The sequence below is a fragment of the Heptranchias perlo genome, chromosome 24 (assembly GCF_035084215.1).
Source record: "Heptranchias perlo isolate sHepPer1 chromosome 24, sHepPer1.hap1, whole genome shotgun sequence".
NCBI lineage: Eukaryota > Metazoa > Chordata > Chondrichthyes > Hexanchiformes > Hexanchidae > Heptranchias > Heptranchias perlo.
Window position 1 is genome coordinate 26,290,521 of NC_090348.1, and position 22,088 is coordinate 26,312,608.

At 42.4% G+C, this 22,088-nt stretch overlaps 2 protein-coding genes across 4 annotated transcripts in view; one reads left to right on the forward strand and one right to left on the reverse strand.

The window, feature by feature from the left end:
* The window catches only part of tubgcp6 (tubulin gamma complex component 6), a 54,740-nt gene extending 54,003 nt beyond the window's left edge, over positions 1–737 (reverse strand). For both annotated transcript variants that reach the window (XM_068004929.1, XM_068004928.1), the window contains exon 1: positions 691–737. The gene's annotated coding sequence lies outside the window, so the exon portion shown is untranslated. The remainder of the gene's footprint in view (positions 1–690) is intronic.
* Positions 738–1,053: 316 nt separating this feature from the next.
* hdac10 (histone deacetylase 10) overlaps positions 1,054–22,088 on the forward strand; it is a 38,032-nt gene continuing 16,997 nt past the window's right edge. The window contains exons 1-14 of one of the 2 annotated variants that reach the window (XM_068004931.1): positions 1,054–1,123; positions 4,581–4,647; positions 5,462–5,596; positions 10,446–10,542; positions 12,247–12,344; positions 12,436–12,540; positions 12,627–12,695; positions 13,034–13,160; positions 14,817–14,882; positions 14,979–15,038; positions 15,525–15,614; positions 18,054–18,160; positions 19,457–19,524; positions 20,841–21,132. In XM_068004931.1, coding sequence (XP_067861032.1) covers positions 4,583–4,647; positions 5,462–5,596; positions 10,446–10,542; positions 12,247–12,344; positions 12,436–12,540; positions 12,627–12,695; positions 13,034–13,160; positions 14,817–14,882; positions 14,979–15,038; positions 15,525–15,614; positions 18,054–18,160; positions 19,457–19,524; positions 20,841–21,132 — 1,379 coding nt within the window. In that variant the 5' untranslated portion in view covers positions 1,054–1,123; positions 4,581–4,582. Of the gene's footprint in view, positions 1,124–4,016; positions 4,369–4,580; positions 4,648–5,461; positions 5,597–10,445; positions 10,543–12,246; positions 12,345–12,435; positions 12,541–12,626; positions 12,696–13,033; positions 13,161–14,816; positions 14,883–14,978; positions 15,039–15,524; positions 15,615–18,053; positions 18,161–19,456; positions 19,525–20,840; positions 21,133–22,088 lie in introns of those variants that run through there. The other variant, XM_068004932.1, reaches the window with a different exon arrangement.

Below are 22,088 nucleotides of genomic sequence, written 5' to 3' on the forward strand. Positions count from 1 at the left end.
AACTTGATACAAAATGGAACAATTTTCTTAATAAAAAATGAAATAAAACTCAGTATTTCTTCCATTCAGATTATATAATTCACTTTCAGAAGTCTTGGATTTTACACTGTCCACCACAACACTCACTGCCAATAACATTCACATCGTTCACCTGACGAAGGAGGAAGCCTCCGAAAGCTTGTGAATTTAAAATAAAATTGCTGGACTATAACTTGGTGTTGTAAAATTGTTTACAAATAACAAAAGGCACAGCCAAACTAGCCCCATAAATCCCAAGGCCATGACACATCTCTAAGTTCTGCTGTCATGATCACCTGCATCTTTAAGACATCATTCACCGAACAGTAAGTGCCATCCTGCATATAATGACTGCAGGGCACAGAACTTTAAAAGTAGATCACACGGACAAGGATACTCCCCACAGCAAGAAGCCTCGCTCCGTCGATTACTAAACAGCTCGTGAACCGAGACAGAGGCTCACTTATTGAATGATACAGCACAGAAGGAGGCCATTCGGCCCATCGTGCCTGTGTCTGAACGGAAAGTGCTGCGATCTGAATTTTAATAAAACCGGAGGCTGTAAAAGCTGCCACACCAACTAAGCTGCACAAAGCGCCCGATTAACAAACACACGGCGAACCCTAAAACCTTCTGGAACAATCCACCACCACCGCCGCCGCACTTACTCACCTCAGCACCGAATCCTGCGCCGTCGCTCCGCAACCGCCCCCAGTCACCATTCAACCAACCTAACCTAGCAGCAAAGGGATTCATCCCGCGCTGTCCTCTGAATGGCTTATCCTGCTGTCAATCATAAATCACTTCCGCTGTAAAGTTAGGTTGGTGTGGAGATGCCGGTGATGGACTGGGGTTGACAATTATAAACAATTTTACAACACCAAGTTGCCTGAGGAAGGAGAAAATCTCCGAAAGCTTGTGAATTTAAAATAAAATTGCTGGACTATAACTTGGTGTTGTAAAATTGTTTATAAAAGTTAGGTTGGCCCGACCCTGCCGGATGTTCTGTCCTCAGCGAGCTCGCAATGGCATTGGCCGGCGACTCTCAACGGGGGGGTGGGGTGCCAGGTCGCTACTGCGCATGACTGCTCGCTTCACCCGTGAGGTAATTTTGACCAATGCAAAAATAGTCTGATTTTGATGTATGTTAAACCTTAATTTTCTTACAGCGAATACCCCCTTTATGATTTGTCTACTCTGTGACCGTTAGCTAAAGTGTTGCGAGGCTGTAAGTGTGACCCAGGGTGTTTGTACTGTCAAAGTTCAGAGCTTCACAGGGGCTGCAGCCTCCCACACCCTGTGAACAAATGAAATACCGACTCGTCCAGGCCTGGGAGTCCGTGAAATGGCGTAACCGCCTATTGGTCGCGACTGCTCTGTGCAACAATCTCCATCCCCAATGGCATACGGGAGGATCCCCGAGTAGAGAGCCCTCCACTGGGGACCCCGCCTCCGCCGAACGGCAGGCTGGTACGCCAGGGCATGTCCAGGCGAGAGACGAGGGTGAGGAAGTGGAGAATGTGCAGGAGCAGCCCGTACAGGAAATCCGTCCGCGCACAGTGAAATTTCACGGAGGGTATTTCCGAGTGATGGCTCAAGTTGTGAGGCACAGCCCCCCCCCGAGGGAGGTTTCGGGGCCTGACGCCTATGAGGAATTCCGTCCGAACAGGGGTCAGCTCGGATGGGATGGCTCCACACGCTTGAGCCTCCTCCACACCCCAAGTGGAGTCAGGGCCGAGTGCCACTTTCAAAGCCCGGATGGCGGTGGCCGCGTCCCGGACACGCCTCGAGGACATCCGTGCAGCCAGTGTCCCCAGCGCCATCTAGCCCGCCCCTCTGCCATCTAGTACGTCTCTGACTCTGGTTACCTTACCGGCCAGGGCCCTCTGCTCCGTCAGCCGCGAGCCGCCGAAGCCAACACCGCCGAGGAACGGATTCCTGAGCAGCGGCTCCTGCAGGACGGCCGCCACCCCTGACGGGGGAGAGCACCGGCAGGAGGCAACCATATTCCAGACCCTGATCAGATCCTGGTAAAAGACAGGCAGCTGCCGCAAAGACGTGCGGCCGCCTGGTAACGTGATAAACAGGAGCTGCTTGTCGTAGTTCAGACCGTGCAGCCGGCGGAAGAAATATGTCGCCAGTGCACACCATCTAGGAGGATCCTCAACGTACAGGTATCGCTGCAGGGTCCGAAGGCGGAAAGTCGCCACCTGGGTCGGACGCACACCAGCCCCTGACCACCCTCCCTAAGCGGGAGACTCGGGACCGCAGCAGCGACCCAGTGTATCCTTTTGGCCCAGCAGAAGTCGACGAGCTTCTTCTGAATCTTGGCGACAAACTCAGAAGGAGGGATCAAAGTGACCAACTGGTACCACAACATTGCGGCTACCAGCTGGTTTATGACCAGCACTCGATTCCTGTAGGATAACACTTGGAGCAGTCCTGTCCAGCGCCCTAGGCGAGCGGTGACGTTGGCCTCCAGCTCTTGCCAGTTCGCCGGCAAGGCTTCCTCGGCAGGGCTAAGGTAGACTCCCAGGTACCGGAGGTACGTGGTGCTCCAGGCAAAAGGCCGTAGCTCCTCTGGCAGGAAGTCCGCCCGCCACTGACCCACCAGGAGTCCGGAACATTTCTCCCAGTTGATCCTTGCGGAGGACGCGGCAGAGTACACCTTTTGGCACTCGCACATCCTCTGCAAGTCAACGGGATCCATGACCATGAGGAGCACGTCATCGGCGTAAGCCGAAAGGACGACCTCCACGCCCGGCTCGCGCAGAGCCAGCCCCGACAACCTCTTCCGCAAGAGGTGCAGGAAAGGCTCCACGCAGACGGTGTATAATTGGCCGGACATGGGGCATCCCTGACGCACTCCTCTCCTGAAACGAAGGGGCGCTGTCAAGGATCCATTAACCTTAATCAGACACTTCACGGCAGCGTACAGAAGTTGGATCCAGGCGACAAAATGCGACCCGAACCCGAAAGCGAGCGGAGTCCCGAATAAGTACTCGTGATCCACCCTGTCGAACGCCTTCTCCTGATCCAGGGAAAGGAAGGCGACCGACAGCCCAGCCCTCTGGGAATGGTGGATCAGGTCCCGGACGAGGTGGATGTTATCGTGGATTCTCTGGCCCGGGACCATGTAGGACTGGTCGGGATGGGTCATGTGGGCCAGCATGGTGCCAAGGCGAGCAGACATCGCCTTGGCGAAGACCTTATAATCCGTGCTGAGGAGGGAGACCGGGTGCCAGTTTTTAAGGTGATGGAGATCCCCCTTCTTCAGCAGCAGGACGACGACCGCCCTGCGCCACAAAAGCGGCATCTCCCCGGTCGCCAGACTTTTCCCCCAGGACCCGTGCGTAGTCGCGTCCCAGAAGGCCCTAAGGAACTCCATGGTCAGCTAGAATAGAACTTGATTTCACTTTCCTAATTTTGGTAGTTCCGTTAAATCTTATTTTTTGTTAAGAAAATTATATTACTCACTATTAAAAATAAATACAGTTAATTAATTTGAGTGTTTGACCCAATCCTATTAATATTCAAGTATTACTGTTTACAATGTTCTCTTTAATGCTGCTTTAGATAGTCATAGGATATTGATTGACAACTAACCGTGCAAATAACCTCTCGCGCTTAGTTTAAGTTTTCACTTTTTGAGAAAATTAGCGGTTAAATTACATTAAAATCTGTTTGGATTAGTTAATGCGCACATGGGCAGTGCTGTCTTGGCCACTAGTTGGAGCCCCTGACAGATCAAAATATTATGTGCATAAAGCAAAATACCGTAGATGCTGAGAACACTCGGCTAGTCAGGTGGCATTTAATAAGATGTTTCGGATATTGAGGCTCTGCGGTGGTGTTCAATGTCCAAAATGTTCTCTTACCAAATACTGCCTGACTTGCTGAGTGCTTCCAGTGTTTTTTTAAATTAAAATATTATGTTCTGGTTAACCTAATTTTATAGGAGTATGTATGGTGGTGATTCGTGATTGACAACATGGTCAGCCATACAGAGAACGCGTTTTCAATTTGCGTCCAATCGAGAGACAGCGCAGGACGAGGTTGAGTTGGTTGCAGAGAGACGGTAGATGATTAGGGAATTGCGGGGCATTTGTTAATAATTTATGCAGTTTAGTTGGTCTGGAGCTTTCTCACAAGGGAGTTGTTGAGGGGAAAGCGTTTAATACAGAAGAGGAAGCCCAATGTATTTCATTTGAGATCAGTGAAAAACGAAACGAAGGATGTCGATTAAATGACAAAATAGGGTTAGAGTTGAACCATCAAAGCTAACGGGGCTGGAAGGAGTAAAAAAAAACCCGGAAAACTGCAACTCTTCATCGTTTTAACTCTCAGCTGGTGTGTTTGAGATAGAAGCAGTGCATCGTTCTCCCCTTCCTCCTAACTTGATGAGTTTGAAAAAAAAACTTCTAAGTTGTTAGTGAAGCAATTGAAATGTCAAAAATTCTGCTGTTATCAATTCAACCTTGTCGGAGGATATGTTTTAAATTTGGTTTATATTGGATATAAGTGATATGTTTGGCTGCTTATTTATATTTGTTCTTCCTTAGCCATGGCTTCAGGAACTGGGTTGATCAACAATGAACAGATGATGAGCTATAACCTGCTGTGGGATTAGTAAGTGCTGTAATAGGTTATGTTGTGTTTCTAAAGCAATTAGTTCTTTTGTTTTTAATGGATGCAATTAGGGCTTCTACGGAGCAGTGTAAAAAAAAATGTTGAAACATAATTTGCAATTCTTCGTCTCCCACAAAATATTAAAAAATTTAAAAACAAGCACAAACCACACTTCTAAATGTTATGATTGTTTCTATAATTCATATATTTGGATGCTGTTTGTTTCAATAATGATACACCTGCTGCAGAATAAATGAGTGGCTGAATGACTGATGCAAGTACTTCTGATTTGAAATTGTTTTAAGATGCCAGTGTCTAAATAATTTTTAGCTGAATATCCAGCAGGCAGTGCTGAGTGGTTTCCCCTACAGGGAGGAAAATTGGAAGGTCTGCCACGTAGTTGCTACTGTACTCCTCCAAATAGTTATCTATAGATCAGTGTTGAAGGAGGCAAATTAGTCTGGGTGGAAATTAATCCTGATGTACCTCCAGCAATCCCAGCTCAGGTGAAGACCTGTCAGAACAAAGTAAAGTTCCTTCTATATTGTCCCATCAATATAACTAAACCTTATTCTTCAGCTAACCCACTGTGACATTTACATTTTTCATACCAGCTATCCTCGTGACACCTCTAAGTGAGATTATGAAATTTTCTACCCAAATTATGGTATACTGGGAATCCAACACGACTAGAAAATTGAGTCAAAATTGCCTGAACTGATTTTTTTTATGTAGAACTCTAGCTGGCAAATAGAGAACTTCTTATGATCCATTTCAATAATCTTGGTAATATTCTGTTTTGGATACATTTTAGCCCAGTTTGCAGTATTGAAATACCAGAGCGACTGTCCACTTCCTATGAGAAACTGAAATACTATGGTCTTGTGGAAAGATGCATCCCACTATCTGTTCGAGAAGCCACTGAAGAGGAAATTATGTTGGTTCACAGGTTGTACATACATTTAAACTTAAGTACTATTCTGTACTTTTTCCCCCCTTTGAGTGAAAGGTTGGGCAGCAGACCATCTTCCTTAACTCTGCCTATGCTGGTATCATTCCTAAGGGTATCTAAGCTGACTTGTCATTCAATCTTTTCTCCCCTTTCTTTGTGGCTAAGCAAGCTAGTCTCTATTTGCATCTCTCCTAGATAGTACTGCTGTGTAGATATTTATTTTACAAATTTCTAATGTCAAATGTTGTGGGACCACATGCTGTTCCTTCATACCACCTATTTATATACTTTTAAAAACTGTGCTGTACAGTAAAAATCCTGCAATTCCACACTATTTTAATAATTTTATTCAAGATTACTGGCTTCGAACACTGCAGTGAAGACCTCCAAGAACGCTGTGAATTAATGCCCCTGTTTATATAATAATTTGCAAACTGGAGTGTTTTGCATTTGAGAGTACAGGTACTTCAGACTCCAATGCAAACAGAGTGGATTCCAGAGAACTGCAATTATTGATTTGCTAACATTCACTTTGGTTAAAAATGTGCTCGAGAATTAAGAATTTTAGTGGGTGCACTATCTTGTTCTTGTCTTTTTAGTAGATTAAAGCTATATTTCTCAAAACGTTTATGTTTGTTCCTCAATAATATGCCCATCTCTAATTTTACTTCAGATATTTTTTTTTAAAAATTCGTTCACGGGATGTGGGCGTCGCTGGCAAGGCCGGCATTTATTGCCCATCCCTAATTGCCCTCGAGAAGGTGGTGGTGAGCCGCCTTCTTGAACCGCTGCAGTCCATGTGGTGACGGTTCTCCCACAGTGCTGTTAGGAAGGGAGTTCCAGGATTTTGACCCAGCGACAATGAAGGAACGGCGATATATTTCCAAGTCGGGATGGTGTGTGACTTGGAGGGGAACGTGCAGGTGGTGTTGTTCCCATGCGCCTGCTGCCCTTGTCCTTCTAGGTGGTAGAGGTCGCGGGTTTGGGAGGTGCTGTCGAAGAAGCCTTGGCGAGTTGCTGCAGTGCATCCTGTGGATGGTGCACACTGCAGCCACAGTGCGCCGGTGGTGAAGGGAGTGAATGTTTAGGGTGGTGCATGGGGTGCCAATCAAGCGGGCTGCTTTATCTTGGATGGTGTCGAGCTTCTTGAGTGTTGTTGGAGCTGCACTCATCCAGGCAAGTGGAGAATATTCCATCACACTCCTGACTTGTGCCTTGTAGATGGTGGAAAGGCTTTGGGGAGTCAGGAGGTGAGTCACTCGCCGCAGAATACCCAGCCTCTGACCTGCTCTCGTAGCCATAGTATTTATATGGCTGGTCCAGTTAAGTTTCTGGTCAATGGTGACCCCCAGGATGTTGATGGTGGGGGATTCGGCGATGGTAATGCCGTTGAATGTCAAGGGGAGGTGGTTAGACTCTCTCTTGTTGGAGATGGTCATTGCTTGGCATTTATCTGGCGCGAATGTTACTTGCCACTTATGAGCCCAAGCCTGGATGTTGTCCAGGTCTTGCTGCATGCAGGCTCGGACTGCTTCATTATCTGAGGGGTTGCGAATGGAACTGAACACTGTGCAGTCATCAGCGAACATCCCCATTTCTGACCTTATGATGGAGGGAAGGTCATTGACGAAGCAGCTGTAGATGGTTGGGCCTAGGACACTGCCCTGAGGAACTCCTGCAGCAATGCCCTGGGGCTGAGATGCTTGGCCTCCAACAACCACTACCATCTTCCTTTGTGCTAGGTATGACTCCAGCCACTGGAGAGTTTTCCCCCTGATTCCCATTGACTTCAATTTTACTAGGGCTCCTTGGTGCCACACTCGGTCAAATGCTGCCTTGATGTCAAGGGCAGTCACTCTCACCTCACCTCTGGAATTCAGCTCTTTTGTCCATGTTTGGACCAAGGCTGTAATGAGGTCTGGAGCCGAGTGGTCCTGGCGGAACCCAAACTGAGCATCGGTGAGCAGGTTATTGGTGAGTAAGTGCCGCTTGATAGCACTGTCGACGACACCTTCCATCACTTTGCTGATGATTGAGAGTAGACTGATGGGGCGGTAATTGGCCGGATTGGATTTGTCCTGCTTTTTGTGGACAGGACATACCTGGGCAATTTTCCACATTGTCGGGTGGATGCCAGTGTTGTAGCTGTACTGGAACAGCTTGGCTAGAGGCGCAGCTCGTTCTGGAGCACAAGTCTTCAGCACTACAGCTGGGATGTTGTCGGGGCCCATAGCCTTTGCTGTATCCAGTTCACTCAGCCGTTTCTTGATATCTCGTGGAGTGAATCGAATTGGCCGAAGACTGGCTTCCGTGATGGTGGGGATATCGGGAGGAGGCTGAGATGGATTATCCACTCGGCACTTCTGGCTGAAGATGGTTGCAAACGCTTCAGCCTTGTCTTTTGCACTCACGTGCTGGACTCCGCCATCATTGAGGATGGGGATGTTTGCAGAGCCTCCTCCTCCCGTCAGTTGTTTAATTGTCCACCACCATTCACGACTGGATGTGGCAGGACTGCAGAGCTTTGATCTGATCCGTTGGTTGTGGAATCGCTTAGCTCTGTCTATAGCATGTTGCTTCCGCTGTTTAGCATGCATGTAGTCCTGAGTTGTAGCTTCACCAGGTTGGCACCTCATTTTTAGGTACGCCTGGTGCTGCTCCTGGCATGCTCTTCTGCACTACTCATTGAACCAGGGTTGATCCCCTGGCTTGTTGGTAATGGTAGAGTGAGGAATATGCCAGGCCATGAGGTTACAGATTGTGCTGGAATACAATTCTGCTGCTGCTGATGGCCCACAGCACCTCATGGATGCCCAGTTTTGAGCTGCTAGATCTGTTCTGAATCTATCCCATTTAGCACGGTGGTAGTGCCACACAACACGTTGGATGGTGTCCTCAGTGCGAAGACGGGATTTCATCTCCACGAGGACTGTGCGGTGGTCACTCCTACCAATACTGTCATGGACAGATGCATTTGCGACAGGTAGATTGGTGAGGACGAGGTCAAGTAAGTTTTTCCCTCGTGTTGGTTCGCTCACCACCTGCCGCAGGCCCAGTCTAGCAGCTCTGTCCTTCAGGACTCGGCCAGCTCGGTCAGTAGTGGTGCTACCGAGCCACTCTTGGTGATGGACATTGAAGTCCCCCACCCAGAGTACATTTTGTGCCCTTGCTACCCTCAGTGCTTCCTCCAAGTGGTGTTCAACATGGAGGAGGACTGATTCATCAGCTGAGGGAGGACGGTAGGTGGTAATCAGCAGGAGGTTTCCTTGCCCATGTTTGACCTGATGCCATGAGATTTCATGGGGTCCAGAGTCAATGTTGAGGACTCCCAGGGCCACTCCCTCCTGACTGTATATCACTGTACCGCCACCTCTGGTGGGTCTGTCCTGCCGGTGGGACAGGACATACCCAGGGATGGTGATGGAAGAGTCTGGGACGTTGGCTGAAAGATATGATTCTGTGAGTATGGCTATGTCAGGCTGTTGCTTGACTAGTCTGTGGGACAGCTCTCCCAGATGTTAGTAAGGAGGACCTTGCAGGGTCGACTGGGCTTGGTGTTTTGCCGTGGTCGTGTCCGGTGCCTAGTGGTCCGATGCCGGGTGGTCCGTCCGGTTTTATTCTTATTATGACTTTTCGTAGCGAGATTTTACAACTGAGTGGCTTGCTGGGCCATTTCAGAGGGCAATTAAGAATCAACCACATTGCTGTGGGTCTGGAGTCACATATAGGCCAGACCGGGTAAGGGCGGCAGGCTTCCTTCCCTAAAGGACATTAGTGAACCAGATGGGTTTTTACGACAATCCGGTAATTTCATGGCTATCATTACTGATACTAGTATTTTAATTCCAGATTTTATTTTAATTAATTGAATTTTTTAATTAATTAATTGAATTTAAATTCGCCAGCTGCCGTGGCGGGATTTGAACTCATGACTCTGGATTTTAGTCCAGGCCTCTGGATTACTAGCCCAGTAACATAACCACTATGCTACCGTACCCGGTGTCAGATTGAACTAAGAGACTCACAACATGGTCGCAACTGAGTTATAGGCATAGTGGTTATGTTCAAGTTTTGTATTTCATGTATCTTTCTGCTTTTGTCAGTTCCTCGCTTGATGCACTCTTTAAATATCTGAGTGCTATTGTTCCTTGGCTTTGATCTAACTTTTCATTCTGATCTCTTTTTTTTAACTTTTGAATTACTGAATGTTGATTTAATAGTTAATTCAGTGTACGCAAGAATGATTCCAGGCATGTAGATAGTTTGCAAAATGCAAGCGGCAAAATACTTCCTGTCAAATGTAGTCTTTTATGTAGGACAACATATAGGAGGAGAGCTTGAGTGCTCTTATTTTAGTAAGTGGGTTGTCATTTGATATTGAAGTGCATAACCTGTTACATGACAGAAAATGTGTATATATTATAAAATTTAGACACCCTTGGGAATGGTACCAGCATAGGCAGAGATAAAAGCAAACATTGCACTAAGTTTTGGGGAATGAGTTGGTGCCTCAGTAAATGTCTTGTGACAATGTGTAATTTGGATCTTCTAACCATTTCCAATAAATTTGAGTTCAACAAATACTAATTTGCTCCTATAATATGTGACCAGTTTTGAAGCTGTGGAGTATGCCCAACCAGAGGCAAACAGCCTGTTTCCACAGTTCTGCCAATGCCACTTGGCATTGTTCCTAGGACATGTCTGCCTTGCCTTGTCAACCCAGTCAAGATCAGAAACTCAAACCCATATCCTCCCATTCTGATGCAGGCCATTGGGCACCTAACAATTTTTAATTAGTTAAACTGATGTTTGAGCTAGATCCCATTAAAGTGTTTTCTTTCTTTAGCCTGGATTACATAGAAGCTGTGAAATCTACTGCCTCTATGAACATTGAAGAGTTGAAGACCTTTTCATACAATTATAATGATGTATATTTTCACCCTGTAAGTAAATTTTGCACTTGCAACAAAAAAAAAATTCTTAATTGGTATCCAACAAAAATCATGTTTCTATTTCCTTTACTGTGTCAGCTTTCTTGAATCAGCAGCACTTTCATTTGTGTTGATCTTGGTGGGTTCAAGACCCCATTCCAGGATTGGTCACATAATTTAGGCCATGTGTCTCTAACCTATGGCCTGCAGATTAGATCCAGCCTACAGAGTTCCAGTTTTTCTGTTGCTGAATTTTGGATGCTGTAGTTCTAGATTTTTAAGTACAGGGCTGATGGATTGAAAAACATTGCTTTCTGATAGATGGAAAAGAGATTGATTGGACACAACCATATTTTCATTCGTGGAAACCTGAGTGGCTAATGAAGATAAAAACTTTGAATACTCCTGATCCAGGCTGATGCTTCAGTAGATCATTGAGGAATTGTTGCTTTATCAGAGGTGCTGTTTTTCAGATGAACTGTTAAACAGAAACCCAATCTGCCTGATCAGTTGTACGTAAAAGAACTAATGATGCTATTCATAGAGTAGGGAGTTTTCCTGGTCTTTGCCAATGTTCTAACCAAAAGACTACTAAAAATAGATTACCTAGTCATCTTATTTGTTGTTTGTGGGATCCTGCTGGAAGCAGATATTGGCTGCAACGTTTGCCTATATAACAGTGATTCAAAAGTAATTCATTGGATGTGAAGTGTTTTGGGACATTCTGAGGATATAAGGGGCTTTATAAATAAAAATGATTTCTTGCTGTACACCCTCAGTCTGTATTAAGTGAGAATTCTTGAAAATGGGAGTGTTCTGTTTGGGATGATCTATACAACATCAATCTGATTACTTCACATTAATCATTTGATATATTTTATTTGTTTTACAAGTGTCATATGAATGCAGAGTTTGAACTAAACATTGAATTGTCAATGCAAAAAGTTTGTATTAGTCAGAATTTAAAAAAAACATAAAACAGGAAGGTCCAGTATTTGATCTCTGGTCTGTGTGGTATCTAGCTAATCTCAATCAGGGTAGTGGCAGAGCTGCCACAATTGACTCAGCATCTCTGGGCGAAGGTGCATCACTTGGCTAAGGAACATATAAGTCATCTAAGGTCCCTGCTCGTGACTCTTATCCTGGGACCCTCTTCTAGAGAGTACTCATAAGTGAGAACAGAGTCACAGACATCCTTGCCCCCGCAATGTGGTCAGACAACATGTCACTGGGTCCACACATGAAGAATAACTTGTACGAGGTGGTGGAGGGGTGGTTGGGACTGTACCCCAGCATGAGTCACTGCCTTTAGGACAGGAAAGAAGAAAATGTTGCTGTTATGTGAACCATAGAACCAACCTTGGAAGTTTATAGTAGGAGGTCATTCAGCCCATCGTGACTGGTTTTTTACTAGAGCAATCCAAAGCTAATCTCACTGACACAATTAACCAGCATTTCAAACATGACTAAAAACCCAGGACAGTAATCCAAAAAGTAAATATAGACAAGCAAGTAAACATGAATTTTTTTTGTTGATTGCTAGAAAATATTTTGAGATTTTATTAACTAGAAAAACTGTTAAAGACAGCAGCTGAATTGATCACCTACAAAATTGCTTTGTACATTAATTGCTAACTAAGTTTTTCATCATTTCAATTTTGTGCTGTGTTGTTTTGGCTTTCATACTAGTTTTAAAAAAGTCTAATTTTGTTTTAGAATTCTTATCTCTGTGCCAAAATGTCTCTGGGAGCAACTCTGCAACTTGTTGATGCAGTGATGTTGAGCAGAGTAAGAAATGGAATGGCATTGGTCAGGTACAAGATAATTTCATATTTATACATTTCATTGATTTCATGCAGTGTACTTGTTTACATATATTAAGTGTTTTTTTATTCCTCTCCCCAGACCTCCAGGTCACCATAGCCAGAAGAGTGAAGCCTGTGGATTTTGTGTCTTTAATAACGTAGCAATAGCAGCCAACTATGCAAAAAAAACATACGGAACAAAGAGGTGGAGTTTTGTGGGTTTTTTTAAATTAGAAAGCTAAGTTTGTGTTAATAATAGTGAATATAGTTTGCATTGTTTTTCTCTTCCAGGATTCTGATAGTTGATTGGGATGTGCATCATGGCCAAGGAACTCAGTACACGTTTGAGGAGGATCCCAGGTTGGTTCAGTTATATTTGTGTTTTTAAAAAAACAGAACAGATATTAACGTTTGCTATCATCACATGAGAGATATCTATCTTGAACCAGTGGTTTTGTTATAGTTCTTATCATAGAGAAGTGATCTAAATGTCCATATAAACTTGGCTCTCCCAATAGATCAGCTGCCAAAAAGCACTGAACAATTTCAGTCCTTAGTCTCTTGAGTTAGTTGACTTCACCTGGGATGGCAATAGGCATGCTGCAATTTGTCTTGGAGTCCCAGGAGGATACAGAATTTTAATGTTTTTTTTATATATATAAAAGGTTGTGTATTTTAATGATTTTGGTCTCTCTTAGTATTCTGTACTTCTCATGGCACCGTTATGAACACCAGCAATTCTGGCCCAATTTAAAGGACTCTGATTACGATGTTGTTGGAAAAGGCAGAGGGACAGGATTCAACATAAATATCCCGTGGAACAAGGTGTTTTTTTAAGTAAAAGTTTAATTTTTGACCTTAAGTAACCATCTTGGTGTTTGGTATTTCGTAGAATCAACAGTGCAGAAGGGCGCCATTCGGTCTGTCATGCTTGTGCTGGTGCTAGCTTTTTAACTGGAGCTTTCTTCCTTATCCTCTGTCCCTGTATCCTTTTATATTAATTCCATTCTTACCTATCTAATCATAGCCAGAGCATCTTCAACAATGGCTTCTTTTCCCACTGCACTGTTACTCAGGAATTTCCCAAGGATCTAAACTTGGCCCCCTCCTATTCCTCATCTACATGTTGTCCCTCGTCAACATCATCTGAAGACATGGCGTTAGGTTTCAAATGTCCGCTGACGACACCCAGCTCTACCTCTCCACCACCTCACTCGACCTACCCCACTGCCTCTTGTCCAACATCCACTCCTGGATGAGCCAAAGTTTCTTCCAGTTAAACATTGGGAAGACTAACACCATTGTATTTGGCCTCTGCCACAAACTCTGTACTCTTGCCATTGATTCCATCCCCCTTTGCGACCGGTGTCTCAGGCTGAAACCGACTGTTCTCAAGCTCGGCGTCCTATTTGACTCCAAGCTGAGCTTTGGGACTCCAAATCCTCTCCATCACAAAGACTGCATACTTCTACCTCTGTAACATCACCCACCTCTGCCCCTGGCTTAGCCCATCTGTGGTCGAAACCCTTGTCTATGCCTTTGTCACCTCCTGACCCGACTATTCCATTGCTCTCCCATCCTCCACCCTCCATAAACTTCAGCTCATCCATCCAAAACTCTGTAAGCCATATCCTAACCCACAGCAAGTCCCGCTCACCCATCATATCTGTGCTCGCTGTCCTACATTGGACCCTGTCCCCAAACGCCTGCAATTTTAAATTCTCATCCTGTGTTCAAATCCCTTCATGGCCTAGCCCCTCCTTATCTCTAACGTCCTCCAGCCCTATAAACCTCCTCCAACTCTGCATTCCTCCAACTCCGGCCCCTAGTGCATCCCCCATTCCTTTCACCGCACCATTGCCGGCCGTGCCTTCAGACGTTGAGGCCCCAAGCTCTAAACCTCTCCACCTCTCTCTCCTCCTAGAATGACTTCTTTGACTAAGCTTTTAGTCACTGGTCCTAATACCTCCTCCTTTGACTCGGTGTCAATTTATGTCTGATTACACTTCTATGAATGCCTTGGAATATTTTTCTGTGTTAATTTGATAACCATCAGCACACGTTGATACTGTTGCCCTTGACAATATAACCAAGACAGTGTCTATGCCAGCAGGGCTTAGAGCTGGTAATGGAGAATATCTTGAAGAATTGGTTCTTCAGCGTGAGTGAGCCATTAATCTGTATAATTTTGAAAAATTCTGCTCCTGTGGATTTGGTCATGGTAGAAGCATGACATTTGATCTGATAAAATCATTTTCTATTCCCTATTCAGATTAAGTATCAATAAAAGCTTATCATTTGCAATTTAATTCTCTCCTACAATATTCAGTTTTTTAAAACCCAACCGTAGCATTATCTCATTATTAGTTCCTGATTTACTTTGTCTTTTCCTTTTTTCCCCAACTGCCTTATGGACTTTGGATCTTTACATTCATTTCTCAATTTAAATAAAAGTAACTTTTTATTGTTCATTTATAACAGGTTGGAATGGGAAATGCTGACTATTTGGCAGCTTTCCTCTACGTTTTACTTCCTATGGCTTATGAGGTAATTTGTACATCTGACTATATTAATATGTCTATTTCATGGGACTTCTTTGTTTCTACATCTGTTATTAAATTACTTTGCTTATTGTTATTACAGTTTAATCCAGAATTGATTCTGGTTTCAGCTGGATTTGATTCTGCTATTGGAGATCCTGAGGTATGTTTTATTTTAAGTGAGACTACACACCCGCTATCATTAAATAGACATTATTGTTTATCTTCTAAATTTGATCAAGATAAAGCTTATATGTGGCCATAATGATGAATTTTGATTTTGTTTTACATTACTGACTACTTTATAAATAAATCTAAATAACTTTAAGCCATTCATCTATTGGCCTTCCTTACTAGCACCTAGCAGTGTCTGTATGAAACACAGTTATCTGCATAAGTGGAGTCAGCTGTTTTGTTTCAAAAAAGTGTTGATACTTTGTAACTGGACTATGCTTAATACAGGAGTTTTAGCTAAAATTATTAAATAATAATATTTAATATGTGAACAATTTATGAAGCAACATTCTAAGGTAACTTTATCACAGTAAAAATAAGGGTTTTTTCTAGAAAGTTTCTTTAAAACGTCCAAGTGTTCTGGCCATAAGGAAATCATTAGGGCAATTTGACAATTTTCTCTGTCACCTTATAGGGTGAAATGTGTGCTACGCCTGAGTGTTTTGCTCATCTGACTCAGTTACTGATGCCGTTGGCTAATGGGAAGCTCTGTGTTGTTTTAGAGGTATGTAACTACATTTTCTCCCAGACTACTCATTATTACTGAATATTTTATCAAATTGCTTTGACTGAGCAATGTGTATGAAAATTGACTGGTCTTGTTGTTTGCGTAGGTATTTTTTGACCTTTTTAGCGCTGGTATATACACATAAAATCATGCGTATGGGTTGCTAATTCATATTTAGATGACACAAAAATATTATGGTGTAATTTACTGATCATGCTTCACAGTGGATTTGAACTGTAGGTAGAGTGGTGCTGGAAGATTCTATCTATTCTATCAAAAGTGCCTTAAAATTAATGGAGGGAGGAGTGGAGACTGTGCTGTTGAATGGCAGGATGTAGATTTGAGCTTGTGATGCACTACAGAGTTTCCTGTCTTTACTGTGCCATCATTTGGTAGCTGGTTTTAGAGCTTGTTTGGCGGCAGCATGGAGGCAGTTTCTGTGTCTGGCCCCTGGATTCTGTTGGACTTTTTTCTGTCATGATGATGGGTGATACTGACTTTATGACCAGCTCCATGCAAGTAGTTTCCTTCAGGAACTATAAATAGACTTCAGGAAAGCATAAATGTGTATTAAGCTTTATGCCACATGTTTTTTTGCTTTTTTTCAGTTCTGTGGTATTGTAGCTCTTTAAGGTTTGTTCGTTTATCAGTGTGTGTCACCTTGATATTGGTAGCTTCTTGCCTTTGGGTTGTGGATTTAAGCCCCACACCAGAATTTAGCGCACAATCTATTTCAGTATAGTGCTGAGGGAGTGCTGCAATTTCTGAAGTGCTGCCTTTCAGATGAGATGTTAGCCCACGGTCCTATTTGCCTGTTTAGGTGGACGTTAAAGATAACTATAGCGCTTTTAAATTTCAAAACTGTGGCTGATGGCAAACACAAAGTCTTTCTGCTGTCAGCAGTTGGAAATATAAACTATATGACTTGTTTCAGCAGTAGCAGCAGACAACCCACTCTTGTGTACCTTGCTGGCTGCTGTTGATTGCCCATCTCTGCTTTTGCCCAACGTCCATTGGGTGAGAGTATTGGGTAGAAATATAAATGGAGAGAGTGGTGCTGGAAGGCCAGTATAGTGGCATTCTATCAAAAATATCTCCTGGATTGTAAAAGTGCCTTAAAATTAATGGAGGGAGGAGTGGAGACTGCACTGTTGAATGACCAGATGTAGATTTGAGCTTGTGGCGCACTACACAGAGTTTCCTGTCTTTAATGTGCCACCCTTTGGAGCTTGTTTGGCGGCAGCATGGAGCCAGTTTCTGCGCCTGGCCCCTGGATTGTGACTTATGTGGACAGATCAAAGCATTGGAAGGAGAAAGATAGGAGTTTCGTCCTCAGAACAACAACTAAAAGAGAGAAGGTCACTGACACATTCAGTGTTCAGCTGATGAAAGTTACAGCTGAAAATAGCATTCATGCTTCCAAATTTATGAAAGACTAAAGCACAATGACATTACAAACCACAGTGATATGATTGGCAGATTGGGTATTTTTTGATGTTGCTAGCACTTTCTTTACTGGGAAATGCCAGTCTTGTTATTACAGAACATGACTGCCATTACATTTTGATTAGATTTTTAAAAAAGCACTTATTAAATGCAATAAAGTGCCGTGCATTTAAACTGTACAGAAACTGCACCCCCCCACTCCTTCCCATTTTTTTCAGTTCTCTGTGCTATGAAGCATTTCTGATTTGAGATAATGGGTAAAAGACCTGCTTGTTTGCATTTCAACAATGCTGCTCTATATAACCAGCCACAAGAAGGTACAAGGTGTTTGGCCTTTTTGCCACCATCTCTCCCAAAAATAGAGATCAAGAACTCAGCCTGCAAGGAACCAATGGAGTAAACCTATGTCCAGCAATTCTATGGCACATCACACTGCAACTCCTAAGATCATATTTTTGTCACGTGCAAAGTGTAGAACTATAGTATCTGATGTTAAGTCACACTTTTCTGCATATTTTTATGTCCTCTAAGTTGGGAATGAAAAGAATATGATATGTGCATTATAAAATTTGCTGTTATTTCATAATCTGGGTTTTATGGTGTTGTCTATGCATATTGTATTTTGAAATCTTGCTATCTTGGGACCCACCCTGAACAATCTTTGCTTTATCCATTATAAATTAAACTAAATACTGTACCTGAATAAATTTGTAGTGGAGATTTTTTTAACTATAAATAAAACTTTGTTAGAACAGGTATGACTAGTCATTCAAAATGATTTATATATATATATGTTTTCCTATTAACTATAATTGTAGGGTTTACTTGGATAATATAAAAGTGGCTTTTCAGTTGAGGCACATATCAGTTAAAAGGCTGCCTTCTGATCTTTGAGAGATTTTTTTTTCACACGTAGCCTTTCATACTTAGCCTGTCAAGTCCATACCTATCCTCCACTAGTCCTTATAACTTTAAGTAATTTGTTTTTAGGGAGGATACAATTTACGTTCCCTTTCGGAATCTGTCTGCATGACTGTCCGAGCATTACTCGGAGACCCTGTGCCTCCATTGGTTGGCCAAATGGTGCCATGCATAAGGTATTTAGTCAATAAATATCTTTTTCTGTTTCTTTCTATTTTTGTCACATTTCTGGTATCGTGTCCAATTTCCACAAATATTTGTGTGGACAGCAAAGAAAAATAAATGACTTGAAGTGAATTGAATTATTGGCAACTTTTGCATTTAAGTTTTTAGTGATCATCTTACTTGGACAGCAGGTATTTGCACACTTGGTGCTATTTGGCTCTTGGCTATTATGACTTGTACTACATAAATATTTTCCTATATTTTACAAGGATGGCCAATGCAAAAAAAGTAAAGTCTGACTTCAGTACCACACTGTATTCAAGAAGGTTTCAGTTCTTTGTCCTAAATGTTTTCTCCCATTTCCAGTTAAAAGTAAATTGCATTTTGGAACAATATTACGTCAGGGCAATGGAAAGCTGTTTTTGCACAAAGTGTAGAGTGTTAAATGAATAATTTGGAATTAATAACATTAAGAGTAAAGATTTTTCAATTGCCACATATGATTTTGGTGGAATTAATGAAACGAGATTGAATATGGTTCAAAATTTAATTAGCTTTCCCTATTCTCCCTCAATTAAGTTGAATTAGAACTTTATATCGGGTAATCCTAAACCTCCATTGAGGTCCATGGTAAATTTTTTGCACCCAGTTGAATCTATTATAGAGATTTTCTCTGATTCATTACAATGCTACTAATATTGCTGTATTTGAAATTGAAATTTATGGGGGGAAAGAAATCTAAATATCTGCCCATGTGTGTTCAGATTGGCTGGAATTCCTCACACATTCAATAACTCAGGAGACAGGGACACCTGCCAATGTTCTGTTCAGATTACTACTATAGGGATGCTTTTAGAATGGTATCAACTCACAGGTGCCGACCACCAGGACTTCTGAATTCTTTAGTGATGATGGTAGTACTTAATGGGTTGTAATCTTCACTGTCATTTTTACATATTATAATCTAATTTTTCTTTAAATTGTAAAATCTAGATCAAAAGGCCAAAGCCCCATAGTGCAGGACACCACAAGGTTGAAAAGATTAGGAGAGAAGACAGGTTAAATCAAGTAGTCATGAGGAATGAGACCGACAACCAGCTCAGGACAATGGGCATCCCTTTAGGGTTTAGTAGTACCTGAGAGGTAGCTGTTAATATAGTTATAGTTACATAAGCTTCGGATCGAGAAGCCCAGCTATGATATGTTACTTAGTATTGTGATAGTGTATTGTGGTCACAGGACATTTATATTTTGTGTATCAAGCATTGAAGTGTACAGTAAAACATTTTTTTGTTTTGTCCCAACAGTGCCATAGAAACTATTCAGAATGTGAGAGCTGTACATCAACAGTACTGGAATTTTTTAAAGTATCATGGTAAAATTTTGTTCAACCTTGTATAAAATTCTTATGTGCAGTTTTTTTGTTAAAGGCCTCTTTAGAGTTGTATTTGTGGGGTGGAATTTTACTTTCATGAGAGTGAGCGGCCCCAATGCTCATGAAACAAGCTTTGATTACACAATGTTTGTCAGTCACTCTCATGGCAGATGTAGAATAAAGCCTCAACAAATGTGCAATAATTCTAACGAAAGGATAACACCATTTACTGCACCACTGTGAATTTTTCCATTTCCAGTGTTGGAAATGTTTTAAATCTGAAGGCTAATTTTTCTGCCTGGTCATAGTCAATAGATAGAAAATCCAGCCTCAATGAGAATGCTGTACATTATGGGCAGTTTTGTTCCATGACCCACACTTTTTAGGAACTGGGTTTAGAATACTCCAGTCTCTTTTTTTCATGTAGAGTCCTTTATAGCCTGCTGAGAGAAAATGCTTTCATCCCATTAATTTGCATTGGATTTAAATCTACATGAGGTCATTGTAAAGGGGACTTGTCAACTACAGAAGAGAGATATAGGAAAATAATACTTCAGAAAAGTTTGACTAGGCATTTAAAATGATTGTAATGTTTAGTTAAGTAATAGTAAACTATGGGACTTGGCCCTTAATCTGGCTATTCAAAAAAAAAATTATTAAAAGGCTTCCTATGTTCATGTAATCTGAAAATATTCACAAAAATCAGCTTTAAGTTTATCCATACTATATAGGGGAGATCATCTGCCTGGTTTTGGGCAGGGATGGAAAATATGCCCGGGAGCTGTGCTGCCAGCTCCCTGCTGGTTATCCAACATCTAAGGATCTTCCACAGGAAGTGATGGTGACTGTTGAATATAGACAAATATTGACAGGCATATTCGAAGTGGGTGGTAATGGTAGGATGATTTCATATGATGATTTCTCCCTCATTGGATGCAAGGGACACTAGTAAGTTACTTTTGTCTAATGTTGCTATGAATTTTAAATCCACCCCTAAAAGAACCTGACTCCCCTTCAGTGGCTGTGGAGGCAGCCCCATTCTGTTGCTGCAAGTGCCTGAAGCCTGCAGCAGTATTTTTTATAATTTAAACTGAATTCAGAAAGTCAGTTGGATTGAACTCTTAAGACAAAAGGGCAGGCAGAATCACATCTTGCAGTGAAAGTGGAAAATCTTACCTTGTGTCTCAAATATGTACTTTTATTCAAGGAATAATGGCTTATCTCGTTCATTCGGGAGATGATATGAAAATGGGCTAAAAACAGACTAATTGATATGCACTATTAACCAGTGTTTCACTTTGTACAATTTTCTTCAGACAGTGTCTTTAGTAAAGACTCAAACACCAAGAAATTGAACCTTGGTATTGAAGAGGGTAATCCTGAATCAAATGATGCTAGCAATGCAGAAGAGAAGAAATTGACTATGATCTCTGAGGTGAACCAAGATTTTGATGAGTTCATGGATTCCCACATGAAGAAGGTTCTGGTGTTGGCTCCCCCGGCAAGAACTGCATTAGTTGGTTGTGGAGAAAAGTTAACAAAGTTGGATCAATGCCTTCAAGTAGAAGAGAAGAAAATCACCTTGGAAGAAGTTGGCATTCTCATCAGGTTTGACTGACTTGTATTTGAAAATTATATCTGTGGAGGCACAGTTCATGTGTAATCTGGAAAGACTAGGGAAAAACAGTGAAGTGGGTAATGACTGGAAATGGACATAATTGGTGAGAGAATGAGGTAATTATCTTCCCTATGGATTGCTTTCCCAGTGGATTTCTGGTTAAGACAATCCATAGCTGAGCCATACAGATCAGGAAGCTTTCTGGTTCAGTGCCTGGTTTGTACTGAGTTAGCTGACAATAGTGAGGGCAAAGGGCTACAATTGACCTCCTGCACTCCTGGGGTAAAGAATGGAAAATTGGTCAGGATTGCCACTCCTGTTAATTGATCCCTGCTGGAATTGTGCAAGTGAACATAGGAGGGAGTCCACACTTGAATAGTCAATAAGACTCGCTGTCTTGGTACACAAATTAAGAATGACCGTTTGGCCCAGGTACTGGAGGTTGACTGGTGCATATGGAATGGTACCCCAGCAGGAATTTAATGCCTTCAGGAGAGACAGAGGGAAAATAATAAAGAAAATAAATTAAGTGAGAGAGTGGAAAAGGAAAACCAAGGTGGAAATTTAAAAAAAACAAATGAAATAGAAAACTTTGGTTTACTGTTTCCTATAGTTAAAGTGGAGATGAATCTAAATTGATGGAATACATCCAAAGAATATTTAAACAGAAAGAGTAGGGTGAGAAGATTGGAAGCTATCTGACCACCACAACAACATTTCAGAAAGTCAATAGCACGATCTCGGACCTCTTAGTTTGGCATCTTTAGTAGAAAAAATTGGAAAATGATTCATTGTAAAGAAAGCAATTTGAGAATATTTAAAAGAAGGCAGTGGCTGGGAGAGAGGAGTATTCCTAACTTGAAATACAACTCACGTGTCTAATAAGCACTTCTGCCCATGAGGAGATATTTCAACTTTTTGGAGCATCAAAGCAACCTGCATGATT